Genomic DNA, 16,717 nt, shown 5'->3' with positions numbered 1-16,717 from the left:
AGGTTCTTTGTTAGGTAGCAGTTTTTAAACATATTTATCCCAATTTGTGAATCCCTAATCTTTCATCTGATTTTTATTGAACACAAACTTCCGGTTTGTAGATATTTTTATGCTCCAAAAATGGTTGTGGTTCCTAATTATGATGCGTTTGTTTAGTGAATTGGAAATCCTTTTTTTCCAGTGCTACTGATTGTCGATTAAGGTTAACATTGACCACCTCTAATCTGTGGTTAATTTTGTAATATTGGTTTTTACTTTGATCTGTTCTAACTTTGAAACATAAGCCCTTCCTCTGGATTGAGGTTAAAAAAATCCTCACTCACCTTTACAGAACTGCATATTTCTTTTTTTTAGAATAATTTCAACGTACAAAGAGGTTTAAGAAAGATGGAGAACACAATTTGCATTTGACAGAAAACGGTGGGGTGTCAGAGTGACACAGAGACAATCAACTGACTGCTCAACCTGACATTCAAAATCCCTGCAGCACTGAACAGAGATGTCACCCCGTGTCCTAATTTTTGAACATGCAGCCACATACAACCTTCAGGAGACAAAATACACAATGTGTATGTACAACTTTTGTTTATTTGCATCATACACAACCATACACATTCGCTTGTCTTGCAGTACAGTAGCACATACAACACAGGACATGTACACCAGTTTACCCATCCATTACCACCAGCACACAAGCCTGAAGACTTTTATCCCTCATCAGAAAGAATATTCAGTAGCATAGTAAATCCCCCCGAAATTACCTGCATTAAAAATTAGCAAAAAAAGCAAAACAAACTTATTCACAAGCCAGCATCAGTGCAGCTGTGCAGTAATATGCTCCATGAATACTGAAACTGTTTTTTCACATTAGAAGGGAGTGCTCCATCATTTCCGGTGCACTTAATTTTTTAACACAGTTCAGCAGATAAACAGCAGTTCAACTGGTTATTTTACCGTAAACAAAAACAAGGTGCCACAGTAATTAGTAGTACATACATATAAGATGGCAACAGATCCAGTCTGTCCACGTTGTGAGTGCTGCAGTGGGGATCACTATGGATAAATGACTGGACAAAATTTCAACAGGAAGTGGTGAATGGTGAGGATTTAAGTTCTACATTTGCCTCTAGACATATCCACATTAGTCAACTTTCTATTTTACAAGCAAAACTAATATCAAGCAAAAAATAAATGAAACATATTCAGACACCTTGCTTTCCTGGATTAAGGCGAATACATGAGGCTACATGGTGACAATGAGGGATGACAACATAAGTTATACCATTCAAAGATTTTCTAAAGAAGAAAAATAAACTTTAAAAACATGTTTTTAACCAGGCATGTTGTTGCATCGCCTCTTATAACAAGTCTTGATGAAAATCACTTGAATGAGGTCTGTAACCTTGCTCATGCATTAATAGGAGGTTAGTTGGGATTTTATCATTTTCATTCCCCTTTCCTGTTCATATTCTGTAAACGTGAGGCAAAGCAGCATTGGAAATGAGGGTATTGTTTTGGATAGGGCTGCACAATATATTGCAAATTTATCGCAACACCACTCTACGCAATATCGCAAAGAACCGCCAGAACTGCAATAAGTGTTGGCTACTTTTTCAAGTAGCATGCACTCAAGCTCTTTATGCTTGTAATACTTAGATACTCTTGTTTAATGCAGCACAAAAATTAAGATGATGCCATTATGGTCAAATCATTAAGCAATTATAACTTAGCTGTTTCAGTTCCAAGGTAAAAGAAACTACATTTGAGCTGAATATCAACATTCGCCAGTATTATCGTATGTTTTTTCTTTTGTTTTTTTCTAATATTGTGCAGCCCTAGTTTTGCAAGAGGCCCTGCTAAGATGGTTTGTGGAGGGTGTGAATGCAGATAAATGTTATTCAAAGGTGTTATTTAATGCTTCCAGAACAATATTGAAAAGGCAGCGGTCCATTTTAAACAACCTAAAAGCAAATAACTAATACTCATTACTCATATTCATTAGACAAACCATGTTTTTGATCTTAAACATGGGTTGGTTTTGAAAGCTGTACAGTATTTTTCATCTCCATGATAATGGTCCAGAGACTCCTGGAATAAAATGATCACCATGGAATCAAGTATTGCTCATATATATGTGCACTCTGTGCAAATATAGAAATAATAAACGTACTGTAACTTTTTTTTTTATTATATAAGATATCTATACAGCCAACAAAGGCCACAACTGTGGCATCGTATACATTTTTCAAAATTTACATATGTTCATCTGTACATGCACCTGTAGTGCAAGGAATTTTTTTGTTTATTCTAGAGCGAGATAAGGGCAGTTTATTTATTTGGACAACTCAGCAACTTATTTTAAATGGTCCAGTTTAGGTTATTTTGCTCCTTCACCTTTTCGTACGTAACTTTTTTCTCGTATGAAATAGAAACATCCACTGCAGGCTTCATTCATACTACCTGTGCATCAATTTCTACCCACCAAGGGAATATTTTAAACCAGCTTTGGCAACCAAGGATTTAAAGTAATTCTTTAAAGCAAAAATTTACACTACATAAACAACACAACTGTTTTTTTTTTTTTCTGGTTTTACTGTGTGGATAATGACAGCCAACATCTTCACAATGTCTTTTGCTTTAAATCTGAGGTCAATTATTTTGCACCAAAGCACATTCATCTCTGGGACACAGACCCCTGTCTCCCTCCTTTCTGGATCTAACCACGATGTCACAAAAGGAAGCTGTGTGTTTGGGATGTTCCCTGAAAACACATCAACTTTCACCTTCAATTAAGTGAAATCTTGTGAATTGTATCAGAAGTGTACAAAGCAATGACCTCATCATTTGGGTTTTCACAAATTGCTTAAAGTTTCTTTGTGACTTAACTAAAAATAACTTTGTTCCACTTGACTGACTTAAAAAAGAGGTTCAGTGTAATTCAGTGTTGGTAAGTAAAAAAAAAAATACTTAGTGTATTTAAATAGCTTTTTTATCTGTAGAATATAAAATAAATACTTTAAAAATTGGTTGTCAAGGAGCAAAATATACTCTCCCAATATTTCAGAAAATATTTTTCAAAATGTTATAAGTTTATCTTTGGAATTTATGAAAGTCCTGCAAAAATAGTAATTAAAAAAAAAAAAACTAACTGATGTAATTCAGCCAATAAAATGCAAGTATAGTTAGGTAGGAAATTACACCGGTTAAGAAATGGTGACGGGGCAAATTGACCAGGAGCTGGACCATTTGCTCATGTCAAAATAAGTAAAGAAAACATATCAAGGGTCTAACATCAAGCTGCAACAAAATAACACCTTCCGTTATGCACAAAGTGATACATTTCTGCTTCAGTAAGTGCACTAAAAATGAGAGAAATAATTAGACGTGTTGTCAAGCATAGAAGATAAGTTCAGGAATCTGCCCTCCCTGCACCCCGGTGCCGTTGGTGCTGTCTGAGGAGCACTGGAACTGGAATGTCACTTTACCACACTGTACCTCTGTCATCCCTTCCTGTCCGAAGTAGCTCAACTCATTTCCGTCCAGAACAACACTGGCAGTGTAGAAAGTATCTGGCTCAATTTGGACCGGATACTCGAACCATACTGGAAAGGTGTTGCTGGACCCGTCAGAGAAGTATTTATTGAGGTTTTGCCCCAGCAGCACACCTTGACGCTTCAGCTCTATCTTGGCGCTGTACTCTGCTGAGCCACAGCTAGATCCGTACAAGCCAAACCCGGCGATAAAAACTCTTTTATCCACAGCGAACTGTATGCTGTCACAGCGGCCGCGGTAGCGCCACTGATTGCTTCGATAGGCACAGGACTGAAATCTGTGGCAGCGCTGCGGAGTCAGGCCCTTCCTCTGTTGACTTGCAAACTTAAGCTCGGGCTTCTTGGCTGCCGTGTACCACAAGAAGATGTCGTTGGTCTCATTAAGCGTCAACACACCAGACTGGGCCGCTCCATTGGCAAAGTCATCCAGAGCCATTGTAGGGATACGTATGAGGTACATGGCCTTTCCCAGGACCTTACGCTTGTTGTCAGTAGAAGATGTGAGCTCCTGTCTCTGACACTCGGCCTCAGCCCAGCTAAGTGCAGCCTCGAAGACCACTATCTCTTTAGCATTGAGCGTCTCTCGCTGTAGGATGCTCTCCAGGGTCTGGGAGTCGATGTCACAGAAACCCTCTGAACGTAAAGCCAGCTCAGCCTGGGCATCAATCACCTCCCAGCAGCGCTGTGTCAACTCTGGCTCCTCGAACAGGCAGCTCTGGGAGAGCAGCACGCAGGCGTTCTTGGCGCTCAGACTTGTCTCTAGGAAGTTGACGCAGGCGCGTGCCAGGTGAGGGACAATGTACTTTTTGGCAGCATAGAGAGTGGCCAGCACGGTGTCGGCAGTCAAGTCAATTTCATCACAGTATATATACCTGTTGGAGTAGAAATTGGACGTTAGACACATCAACAAACTATGATGTTTAGCATGTTGTAAAATCAGGCGAGGTAGAATAGCAACATTATTGAAATTAGGAAATTTAGTGAAAGGAAATTGTGAGTTTACCTCGTTGTAAAGTCATTTATTTAGTCAATATTTAGTTCAAATTGGATCAATACTAAAGAATAATAAAAAATAATAAATGTTGAAGAATAGGCTTTTGTGAAAATTTTATTTAAAATTTGATCAAAATGCAGTTTCTGTTGAGGAATAAACCAGAAAATCCTCAGATTTTCTGAATCTTTTGGGCAGATTGAGTCCCATTTAAATGGGCTAAAACTGCACATCAAGTGCCCAACATGACAACATCATGACTCAGCATTTTGACTCAGGTTTATCTTGTTGACACCTCAGACATTTAGCTTTTTATGTTCCTGTCGAGTAAAGTGAGAGTGAACCCATTGGTGATAATGGAGCTGAATGAGACTTTCAGAAAGAAGATTGCAGCAGCTTTTTGCTCTAGTAAGGAGTTTAAAAAGGTCTCTAAATAATCTGAAATCAGCCAATACACTGTACAGAACATAGTCTCCCAATGGAGAACACTAACAAACCACAAGCCAAGCCTGTCCATCCAGGCAAGGTCAACCTGAGAGCAGACTGCAAAATGCTAAAAATATTTTCCAAAAATCTTTTTTGTGCTGTTGATGTGAAAGTGCATCCCTGCATAGCCAGAAATAAACTGCACAAGTTTAACTTTCATGAGAGATGTGATGAGGGAACCATTTCTCTCCAAGACTAACATGAAAGTCATACTGAGCAAAAACAGACATAGACCAAGACTTATGGAATAGCGTTTCTTTGGGAGATGAGTTTAAAACTAGATAATTGAGACACCAGAACAGAGGACATGTTTGGTATTTTTAGGGGGAAAAAATCCTGATACCAACTATAAAGCATATAGGTGGATGTGTCATGGTTTGGGGAAGCTTGTGCTGCAGCAGGACCTGAACAGCTCATCACAGAATCCACTATTAGTTCTACCGTGCATCAGAGTGTACTTTATTTATTTATTTATTTATCACTTAATGAGCAAAAAATGTAATTTTGGGTGTTTCACTGTAATTAAATCAGCATTCTTTCCTCAGAAAACATGAGTGTGATTCTTTTTGGCATAAATGAGTCAAAGATTGTACTTATGTACTCTCACTACAGATAATACGCTTGACTATTGCATGGACGGGTGTAATAAGTCATATGAGTTTTGAGCAGTTTCATCCAAAATATAACAGAAAAGCGTTGATCTAGACAAAGAGCATCAGTAACATATCAGTGATGTGAGGGAAAAATAGACAAACAGTCTGAACCTCCTTACTTTAGCATGGCCAGAAATGCTGCTGGTTCCACATCTGGTATGTGAATTTCATCTTTGTTCTCCGCAAGTTCACCATAAAACATGGCGTGAAACACTGAACTGCCCACAGCCAGTACGTACTGTGGAAAGAAGAAGAGAAAACACTGTGACAATGGAGGATATACATCTTACTAGCACATCTCTGTATCTTTGTATGTACAGTTATGGAGGTTTGAGATTTCGAAAATGATTCATGCCCCAGACTTTTTGCCAATGGCACTTGTTAGTCATCTTGTATGAGGGTGCAGCTTAATATCTGACCACAATATCAAAAAAAAAAAAAAAAACATTAAGTGAAATCTTAACAATATAGAGTCTGCATACCATCAGTATGATAGGTAGATAGATAGATGGATAGATAGATAGATAGATAGATAGATAGATAGATAGAAATATTTAATCAGAGGAATTGCCTAAAATCAGGCGCTTAGAGCTTGTTTGCAGTTAGAACCGCCTGATGCCTGTGATGGCAGATAAAAGCTTATGCAGTAATTACTGAGGTCGGGTTGTAATTATTTTTGCTCAGGTCATTTTGTAAAACCACTAAAAAAAGCAAATGTTTCATTTCTGTGAGAACTCTGACCAACAATGACTAGACAATAGATTATGCCTGGAAAACCTAGCCTTTTGTTTAAAGTAAACACATTTGTTATCCGACTATGCAAAGTTTGGCATAGTCAGATGGATATGCGAAAGACGAGGTCCAATATATCCTTTTTTTGTTTGGATAAAAATGCAAGTATCTGAGAAAAGCTTAAGTCATGGAAATATTTAATCCTTTGATTTTTCTCTGCAGTTCTTAGCCAGCTTTCCTTTTCCCTGCGGACAGGAAGGCAGATTTCTAGATACTTAACAGAGTGCACTAAAGGTTCAGTTTGCTGGAATTAATGAATTATCTGAATCATGATGAAATTAGATGCAACACAATCACCGTTTTCATTAATAGGCACGCTTCGATTAGACACTGCAGGGCCTCAAGTTCTGTTTATAAACTCAGGTTTCAGATCTTTGTGTGGAAGTGTTTGTGCGAGCATGTGTAGGTGAAGATGTGGGTGGCATAAATTTCCTGAAATAAATTTCTCTAAATTGCAGCCAGTCAGGGGGAAATGCTCGAAAAGATGTCACTATTGTTGTAGATGCTGGTACATGCTGTAATACAATTTTCTAAAACATATATTGTTTCCTTCATTATGGGAGACACACATGCTCTTGTATGTGGATTAAGGAACAATATAGTAGAAATGAATTAAATTAGCCTCAGGTCATGCTCTAATGTACTTCATAGATATAAACAAATGTAATGCTTTTAGCTATTTTCTTGGCTTGCTAAGGAACTAACTGCAAAGCTAATGGTTGTGTAATTTCCTGCCAACTGGACACAATAAAGATTGCTGAGCTGAATATCTTTAAATCCTATTGGTATAATGTCTCAGCATAAAGGGCCATCAAATCATTCTTCCATAACTGTTCTCTCTAAATGCACCAAGAGCACTGCAGCTCCAAATCATATATAATTCATTTGGTCCCATATAATGAACCAAAAGAGAGAAAATGGAGCTATTGAAAGCTAATGTGGTTGGACGGGTGAATTTAAGATATTAAAGGGACTTACCGTATTAATCTTGTGTAATTGTGTTTAAAGTAAGTAAATGTGAGAGTGCATTCATAGAGGGCATACGGTCTAAGAAAAAGTTGATCTTAATTATTTATCTGAACATCTTGAAAGAGCAGACACTTCAGTGGGCAGAGGAAACAAAGACGTTGGGCTAAGTAACATTATGGTACAAGTTAGATATAATACTAACTATCTGAGCATCTAATGATAACTAATCTTTTCTTAAATAAAGCAGACTTATTTGCAGGTTTTAAATTGTTGAAATTAGCACCTAAACAGCTGGAATTTAATTGAAACCGACTGAAGTAGTTCTGATCTTTGCATTTATGGTCTATTGAGAGCTGAGTGGGATTTTCCTGCTTGAAATTCCGCTCTTATTTACGAATTAATAAGCGATAACATACTTTTTTCTAGTTTTTCATCAGTAAATTGCTTATTAGTAAAAGTTTGGTATCATGTTTGCAGAAGACATTTAAAAATGCCTTGTGACCTGGTTAAACTTTAGTTATTTTTCTCTAACTGAAAGTCAGGGACAGAAGTTAGCGTAGTTACGCATCAATTCGAAAGCTTGCTCCCTTTACTTATTTGTGAGAAAAATTCTGATTTTTAAAAAAAACAAAAAAGTCAAACATTTTTAAATGTATGAAGTCATAGCAGATATCTGCAGAGTAATCTATAAAGGTTCAGTGACTGAAGTAGTTTAAGGAATGCTTAAACGAGTTAGTTGTGAATTATAACATTACAGTATACGAAATCTTTTCTAAAATCTTTCCTAAGAGCATTTTCACACCCATAGTTCGTTTACTTTTATCCAAATCAGTTTTTGAGTTTAATTTCTAACTTTTCCTGGTGGTTTGGTGTCTGAAAGCACGTGAAAAGAATTTAATCAAATTGTTAGTTTTTCTGGTTACTATTTCAGACAAAACAATTGAATAAGTGGTATGATTTTGAGAGCCTGGCTTGAAGCTTACATGTCAGTTTATGCTTAGCAAAAAAAGAAATGCATTGTCATTTATTCTACCGCATCCCACAATGCAACACATATCTGAATATGGGAAGTCATTTGGCTGAAGTTTGCAGCCACCGACTGGTTGAGGTGTAGGATTGAGGTGGGATCACATTCAGACCATAAACACATCACTCTAGAGTTTGTTTGAAACTGAGGTGGTCTTCGTACCTGGTGTGCGGTTTAGTCTGCACACTAATGCGAGTCCTTGGGTTTTCATCTGCCTAAATAAATCGCACTAATGGAACAACCAAACCAGGGATCACTTTAAATGGACCCTAATATTTGTAAATTCCCATTCTTTTCTCATCTTCCTTTGTTGGATTTAAAGTCAGTTACCCCCAAAGCAGTTCTGAAAAGCATAGTTTGGGCTGAGACAAGGGCGAATCTGTTTTGTGTGAGATGACTGCTGAGGAGGAGACGACCCCTTCCTCTTGCTCGCTCTCTTTCAGCCTCATTTATATAAATAATTGAAGACTGTCTTGGAAAAGACACATGGTGCGGAAGTGAGAACAGAGCACAAAAGATTTCACTTCCACAAAAGCACAGGATGGAAGATTATTATTTTCATGCTTCTATGAAATGACCTTCTATGAAACTCAGCCTGCCTGATCCCTTGTTTGTTGATTTCCCTTTCTTGTTGCTTTTATTTTTACTGATATAGATTCTTACTCTGTGGCCCGGCAGCCGCTGGGTCCTTCCAGGCTGACCCACGACAAAATGAACATCTGCCATCAGCTCATTGTTGAACATCACTGAATTTCTGAAGGGAAAGAAAAGCAGAAGAACAAAATCAGTACGTCTGTATAGTATTTCAGCTGTTTGGTAACATTACTGCTCGGTAGCATCCTTCATCCTGCTTTATTTAAACTAAAGCAGTCTCATCCGTATGAGTTCTCCTCATACCATTTCGTTTTATGTCTTCTCTCTTCACAAAGACAGACGAACAAGACTGCAAACTTAATGGAAAGTCCCCGCTGTGAAAGAACGGGACCAACAATAAAGCTGTGCTCATATATTATTGAGTACATGTCACTGGGGTGGGTAAACAGCCCCGCGACGTTCTGGAGAGACAACAAAAGCCAGGTCAGAAAAAAAAGAAAAGCCCACGTTTTGCTCCGAACAGCTGGGGCCTTTTACAGATAGGCCAAAGTAAATATTTAGCTTTTAGCACAGATCAGCCTCTGCATGTTGTGCATATCAAACACACTTGCTGCCTGTCTGTTCTCCACTGCATCAGAGCAGTGAAGGCTGGAGGAGTGGGAGAGGCTGTAAACAGAGGTCTCCCCAACAGAATGAGGACAGTGCTGACAGAACACCGGCACAACGGCAGGGGCCGGTTGCAGCCGTCGAGGTACACCGAGGTTTTAAACGCATACGGTTAACGTGTGCAGTTTAAAGCTGTTTCAATAAGATTCCAGTGGATTGGCTGGAATGATTGCTGAGCACTGCTTGTCCAGATGGCTGAGAAAAAGGCTCCTTCCTACACTTTTCTCTTGCTCACAAAAATGATACATTTTGCCTTTTGGAAACATTTTGATTTGTGAAACACATGAACAATATGTAATCTAAAAGACTGCAACCCATTGCTCTTATTAAGGTGATATTGTTTTAAATTTGATAAGCTGCAGAATGTCAGATAGCTACCTAAGCAGATAGCCAGACCACCTAACCTGTTAATACCAGATTGTTACACTACTATGAAGATTATGAATATTTGAAGTTCAATTTCCCAACTGCAAAAAGCAAGAATTTTAACACCATTACAAATTATTTATGGTCTACTTTAATAAAAACAACAAAATTGTTATATTTTTTGTTTTAATTTTCATTCAATGATCCTTATACTGTTTTTTTTTTCTTTTTTACTTAAGACAATCATACCATGACACTCTCACATTCCCTATAGCTAACCACAAATATGAAGCTCACTAGCTTGCATTAGTTCTGTCTGAGATACTGATAAATGAGAATCTTTCTACAAGTTTCTCATTCATCAGTACACATGTAAGTCTCCAAATAGTTGCAGTCATGAGAATCATTTGTGTTGCAGTGTGCAGCTTCCCTGTTTGGCGTACTGTACCTTTCTCTTATAGTTGAGTAGAGTCCCTGCCAGTTGCAGTTCTGTATCGTGTTGTTGTTGTTGAGGTTCTGCTGCTGGTACTCCTGCACCGTGGTGCTGCTGCTGCTGGTGGTGGTGGTGGTGGTGGATGCCGGCTTCTTGGTGGGAAAAATTTCCGCAGACATCTTCTTCTTCTTCTTGCTCCTCAGGGTGATTATCTCATAACAGACTGGGGGCAGCTTGGAGCTGCCACTGGCATTCCCTTTTTTGGAGCTTTTGCTTGACTTGCTTTTCACCGAGTCAGGAAGCATTAAGAAGAAAGTCAGACATTTCATGTTCCTTCCCTTGGCATCGACCATGAGTGTGTTCAACTGCTGAGCAGTGGGAGAGCATGCAGAGAAGACATCCGGCAGGAGTAGCCAGGTGTGATGGAGGGCTGAGGGGGATGAGGACAGGAGAGATTTGAGCCGCTCTGAGCAGTTCGGCAGCAAGAGTCCTGCGTGAGGTCTGCTCCACCAGCTTTTGGAACTACTAGGATATGTCTCTTCTCTGTTTTCTCACTTCCCTGAAGAAGAAGCTTCAAACCGGCAATCTGAAGGCTTTTCTCTGATGTGAAGTTTGATCTGGTGATGGAGAGCCTTTCAGGGTTCCCATCTTTGCTTGTCCAGAGTGATAAGATCAGCTCTTCAAATCCACTTCTTCTCTCCTCCTCTCCTTGCCGTTCTCACTCGCTGGCTCACTGAGGGTTGTCCTGACAGCTCCAGATTTAGTATCGCTGCAGTTGTCCTCAGGCAGCACCTTTTACTCAGGTCCTGTCATTTTGCCCTCTTTCTCCCTCTGTGCTTTTCATCCCCTCTCTGCCTCTGTTCATCTGTGACTCTTTTTCTCTGTGTGGCAGGATCGTTTTTTCCCCCCTCTCTTGCTCGGAGCAGACTCATCTGCAGGATGCAGGAGCTGTGAATGCTGCGCTGCTCCGCTCAGCCTCTCGTTCTGCTGACTACAGGGGTTGAATGGGAGAGCGCAGAAGAGATCGAGAGCCCCCGCATGCCCGCCCCCCTCTCAACACAGTTTAGAGCTCTCTCAGGAGCTCAGCCAATGGCAGCAGGCAGCATTTATGATTAGCTAATTCAGCCTATAGGGCTGCACATGCTTGAATATGTAATTGGGTACGTCTCAATTAAAGTGGCAGTCATGTCTCATAAGAAAGACAGATTAATCCACAGCTTTTCCTCCATGTGTTTCATTTACTTGAAGCCAAAGGGTTCAATTTTAACTCCAATAAATAAACTTAATAATTGTTTAGGTAGAATTTGATTAGTCATCATATGACATTTGTATTGAATGCAGTTGAAAGTATCAAATCCCCACCTATAGTGGGATTACACTGCTTCACCATAGATTTCTACCTCCGAGATGTTTCAAACAACTTTTCTTTGAAAGAACAAGAAATGCCTTCAAAGATGTCTTTGTAAATTTTTTATCATCCCATCCGGAGAGTACATGGAGCTAAGAATACAATGTACTCTCAGCACAATGTTCTCTAAATGCATATGGATTATTTGTCCTTCTTGTTTAACTTGCACAGTAGCTTTACTTTTTTCCTTTGAGGCTTTAATTGTTTATTTACACCCTTGCCACGCTATTGAGTATCTGTCCTGCATTTCAGCTGCACAAAGATACAAGACTTTTACGTAAATAACACTCCTTCACTGAACACTAGAGAGGCATCTTTTTTTTTAATGTATCAATTCCAATTTTGCCGGTAATTGTTTCCTTTCTTACTAAATATGTGGGGACATATTTAATAATCAATTTATTCAAAGTTTCGATTGAGTTAATTATGATCTGTAAGTAATTATTTGCAATTAATCGCATTTTAATTGAAAACTATGTCAATCAAAATAAGCAACATTTTCAATTCAAAAACTAAATTGTTGAATAAATGGACATGTGAGCCCACAAAGATTTTTATTGTTTTTAATCTGTTGTTTGGGTTATTCAACCTTCAGATTGGTACAAAGGCTATTATACCCATTCAACTCTCCAGTGTTTCAGTAACAACTGATCATTCATTTAACTTATATAAATTATTTCTTCAGAAATGTGGGAAGTGAACTGAGACATTAGCGGTGGGCATGCCTGTGCTGCTGCAGCATGTTTTGAATCTTGCTGCCCAGATTAAGTCGAATCTAGGATGTTGAAACTCAGGCGTGTTAGCCTGCTTGGTCAAATTCTTAATTATTTTCAGCTTTATGTTCAGCAATGATGTTTTTTTCTTAGCCTTCTTACCAAAACCTTGTTTAAATGTGCAGGCTCACTTTTCTTCACATTTGATTTGATACTGTCACATATGCAGTTTGTCTTCATCTAAGTCAAGCTGTGATTTTTTTGTTTTTTTTGTTACAAAACTATCAAAACATTTTGTGCCATCAGCATCAGAGTTGTTACCAGATATTTGCATACACTGTATAAAAGCAGAACTATTTTGTCTGACATTAACTGACCCAACTGAAAGTTAGCATTACATATATAGTAAAAACATTCTTTAAAAATAATTTTAAGGTTAAATTACTCTGTTTCGTAGGTGGAGGAAGCTTCTTTTGAATGACTTCCCACTTGATATTTTTTAACATACGTAGTCCATTTTAAGATTGGCATTTTTAATTGTATATTATCACGATGGGTCTTCAGCCCATTTTCTATGGGTTGTGTGTATATGATTTCGACCAAAGAATTTGATTTTGACAGACATTTCTGCTGTATTTGGCTATTATTTAAGTTGGGATAATCATTTTGTAGATGTTTTGCAGAATAATTCACTTTCTGGGGTGTCATTATGTTTAAAGAGTTCATTATTTAACCATCTGTATTTGTTTGGTGATGAAAGCATAGCTGGGAAAAGACCTTTTAAAGTACTTTGCAGCTGATCTAGTGTCATCCTTAGGGTAATTTAGAAGAAACATTTGTTCTTAAGGTTTAACTTAGCTGTTGCTTCAACTCTTTCTGATCCTATTGTTTCATAAAATCACTAAATAATAAATTGACCTCCACTAGGTGGCCAGAGACTTAATGAAGTTCACTAAACAGTCAGATGACCAGGTTGTCGATACAAAATGGAAAACAAAGATTCAAGACTATGTTGTGATGGCAAAAACGTAACACACTGTTAAACACGCTTCACATTGTATAACAGCACAAACCTTTTCAAAACAGGACTTGATATTTTATAAAATGCTTAAATCCACGTCTCCCAAGTATCATTTTAGATAACCGGCATGAAGAGAAAAAAAAGTATTTGGTTAGTTTGCTATTTTATTTTCATAGTGTTGTGTTAGTGTTATTTCTATTAAAATGTGTGTTCATATTGCATTGCACATTCATAACAGTGAAAATAAAACTCACAAACAGAGTGGGATAAGTTAAATGAATTTACCGGTGAGACTCTTCCTTGAACCAGTCTCAATATTGATTTTTCCATAAAACCTAATTAACTGTCTTAGTGTTTTGCTGCACTGAGGAGCATTAGCCCGCTAAGCCCCCTGATACAGTGTACACTGTCAAACAGAGAAATTTGCTATGGCAACATGGAACCAACATTACGGGGCACCATACTCTGAAATTGCAGGCCACTAGAGATGTTACCCTGGTAACCAAATCCACAAGTAACACCAGAAAGGAAAAAAAAAACAAAAAAACATATTATGCAGACAAAAACAATGATGATGGGAAAAGGTTTTCTTGTGCTGTGTTTTTATTATTCCAGATAGATCCATTGTCATAAATGTCTATTATCTGCAGAAGTTAAAATGATGGTTCCTTATCTGAAACTGCTAATATGCGTAATAAATCTGACAGTTTTACAATTTATCTAACCGTACAGCCCAGGAGCTGCCTACAGTATTTGATTAATGCCACCAAATATCAGTTTTAAATGGTTTAATTGCATTTTCCCTCCATTCATCAGCAGAAAATGAAATCCTGTTGTTCACACATCCAGACTCGGGAGTGAAGGGAGGAAGTAATGATTGTGTTGTTACGTCGTCAACATTGATTTGATCTCGCATGTTGTCATCGCCTCGGCGCACATTTTCACAGAGAAGTGAAAAATTAGCATAACTGTAGTAACACTGCAATTAACACCGAGTTTAACAAAGACCAACAGCTGCTATAATCATCACATTTAACACAATTTTGCACATGCACACACATGTATGTGTGTGCATATGTAAATATACCATGAACACTGCTGGTTCAAGGTTTAGTCCTCTCAGAATTAAGGCTAGAAAATATTAAATGATTTTATATATTGATGGAACTACAGGTCTCTTAAATTCCTTTCCTCTGTACAGTTTTCTTCCTGCTGTGGGGTAGAAACATCAAAAGACAAAGTTAAAAAGCAGCAGAAGTCCAGCTGTGCCTTTGTTGATTGCTTCTTGAGGATAGCGCTCAATGAAACACCTTTATCTTCAAAGTTGTTTTACCAGGACACCTCCGTCCTATAAGAACTAACTACAGATGGTGTGCTGTACAAACAAACCAGAAAAGCAGACTGCTGAAATATGCTCAGTGTAAAAAAAAAAAAAAAAATCTGTATTGGTGTGAATTATTTTGGGTTCAGTGGAATTTGAATAGAATTTCTGCAAAACTCTGAATGCTAAGTCATTAGTTATGTTGTGGAGGTGGCTGCTTGCCACTTTGGGTTTGAGCACAGAGATGCCACCCTGTGTGGCGACAGAACTCTTCTGCAGAGGGAAACCTGCTGAGAGGCTTGGCTGAGCGCAGCGGAGGAGAGGGGAGGCTGCGAAATGAACTGTGATGTAGGGTTGGCACACGAAGGCAGGGATGGGATCCAGCAGCTCGCCGTCCACTGTTGGCTCTCCGTACCCCTCCTTTCTGCCTCCACCCCTCACTCTGCTGCCACCATTAAAGCAGGCAAGGGCACCTGACAGGTGGAAGGGGCGGAAGTGATGGCGTCCACCCAGATATGGGGCTTAGAAGTCCTGAAAGAGCTGGGGGGGGGTTTCAGTGGGGTCTTGGAGAGAGCTGGCAGTCGGGTGCAAGAACAGTGTGAGGGTTTGTGTGCACGTGCACTGCCCCAGCTAAAGTGTGTTTGTGAGGCTAAAATTTGTAGTTCATCCATCACTTTCCTTGATTTTTTTGTTACCATTTGCTGTCATTGGGGTTTAGTTATCAACATAATATGTTGGGGGGGTGGGAGGAGGACCAATTTTTATCTAATTTCAGGATGTGTCAATTCATATGTGAGTATATATCACTTCATGTTTATTTATTGTTCACTACCAAAACAACCTCAGTTGAGTCAACAATCCAAGCTCCTGCAAAGCACCATCAGAAAACGATCATGCTATGTCATGTTTAGAAGGCCTTTAAAGTTTTCAGTTTTTGTCTTTTGTTCGTTGCCAATTAGCATTCAAAGTCACCAGTGACAGCTGTGCACATTTCAGCTTTGTCATGTGAAAAACAGCTTTAAGTTGCAAGTACTTCAGAAATTTAACTGCTCTTGAATGCGTTCATGTACAACACTGCCAGTGAGTATTAAGTTTATTAATTCTTCCCACGCATGTCATTATGAAGTTATTCCCAAACCCATAATTGGATTTAAAAGAGGGATACCTAACACTCCTAAGCTAATGCAGTCCATGCTTGGGGGCTTTTGGATGAAACTTCTCAAAATGAGATTGAAAACGCTTTCATTCAGTCAAATTTTACCGTGGGCAGTTTCTTTAGGGGTACTGCAGAGGGTGTGGGCTTGCCTCTGGGGAGAATCTGCTGTAAAAGCCTGAGAAAGTTTATGAAGGCCATCATTTTAGCATGTGCATTTTTGCAGAACAGTGTGGTGTGTGAAGAACTAATTTGGGTTTGGTTGCTGCCAGACTGAGGCAGGACCTTATCTAGCACTTCTAATGTGCGACTGCTCAACACTTGTTGAGGTAAATCTACTTTGAAAATAACAAGATGTGACACAATATTTGGACACTTTCTTTGTGTTGGAGACTATGATTCATCTTTTCTGTCTGCCTTGCATTTTCTCTTCTGTCGCCCGTTTCTCCATTTATTATAGAAATTTTAACAGTGGGGTGGGCAAAACTATGAATAGATAGAAGTGTCAAAATAGCGATTGCTTTAAGCCAACAGATTTATGAGATGGGGGACTAATGTTTTTTTTTTTTTTTT

The 16,717-nt window shown here is 38.7% G+C and overlaps 1 protein-coding gene and 1 long non-coding RNA gene across 2 annotated transcripts; one reads left to right on the top strand and one right to left on the bottom strand.

Annotated features, from left to right (window-relative positions):
* Positions 1-570: 570 nt before the first annotated feature.
* LOC103132703 (BTB/POZ domain-containing protein 3) lies at positions 571-11,559 on the bottom strand. Its single transcript, XM_007544503.2, has 4 exons — positions 10,544-11,559; positions 9,133-9,223; positions 5,801-5,919; positions 571-4,423 (listed from the first exon to the last, which is right to left on the bottom strand). Exons 1-4 carry the CDS (start codon positions 10,879-10,881, stop codon positions 3,391-3,393), a joined length of 1,581 nt encoding a protein of 526 aa, XP_007544565.1. The 5' UTR covers positions 10,882-11,559; the 3' UTR covers positions 571-3,390.
* LOC107835204 (uncharacterized) lies at positions 9,164-10,529 on the top strand. Its single transcript, XR_001661031.1, has 3 exons — positions 9,164-9,256; positions 9,399-9,546; positions 9,701-10,529. It is a non-coding gene; the product is annotated as an uncharacterized LOC107835204 (long non-coding RNA).
* Positions 11,560-16,717: the final 5,158 nt, after the last annotated feature.

The sequence above is a fragment of the Poecilia formosa genome, unplaced genomic scaffold, assembly GCF_000485575.1.
Source record: "Poecilia formosa unplaced genomic scaffold, Poecilia_formosa-5.1.2 Scaffold1226, whole genome shotgun sequence".
NCBI lineage: Eukaryota > Metazoa > Chordata > Actinopteri > Cyprinodontiformes > Poeciliidae > Poecilia > Poecilia formosa.
This window is presented reverse-complemented; position numbering and strand designations above follow the sequence as displayed.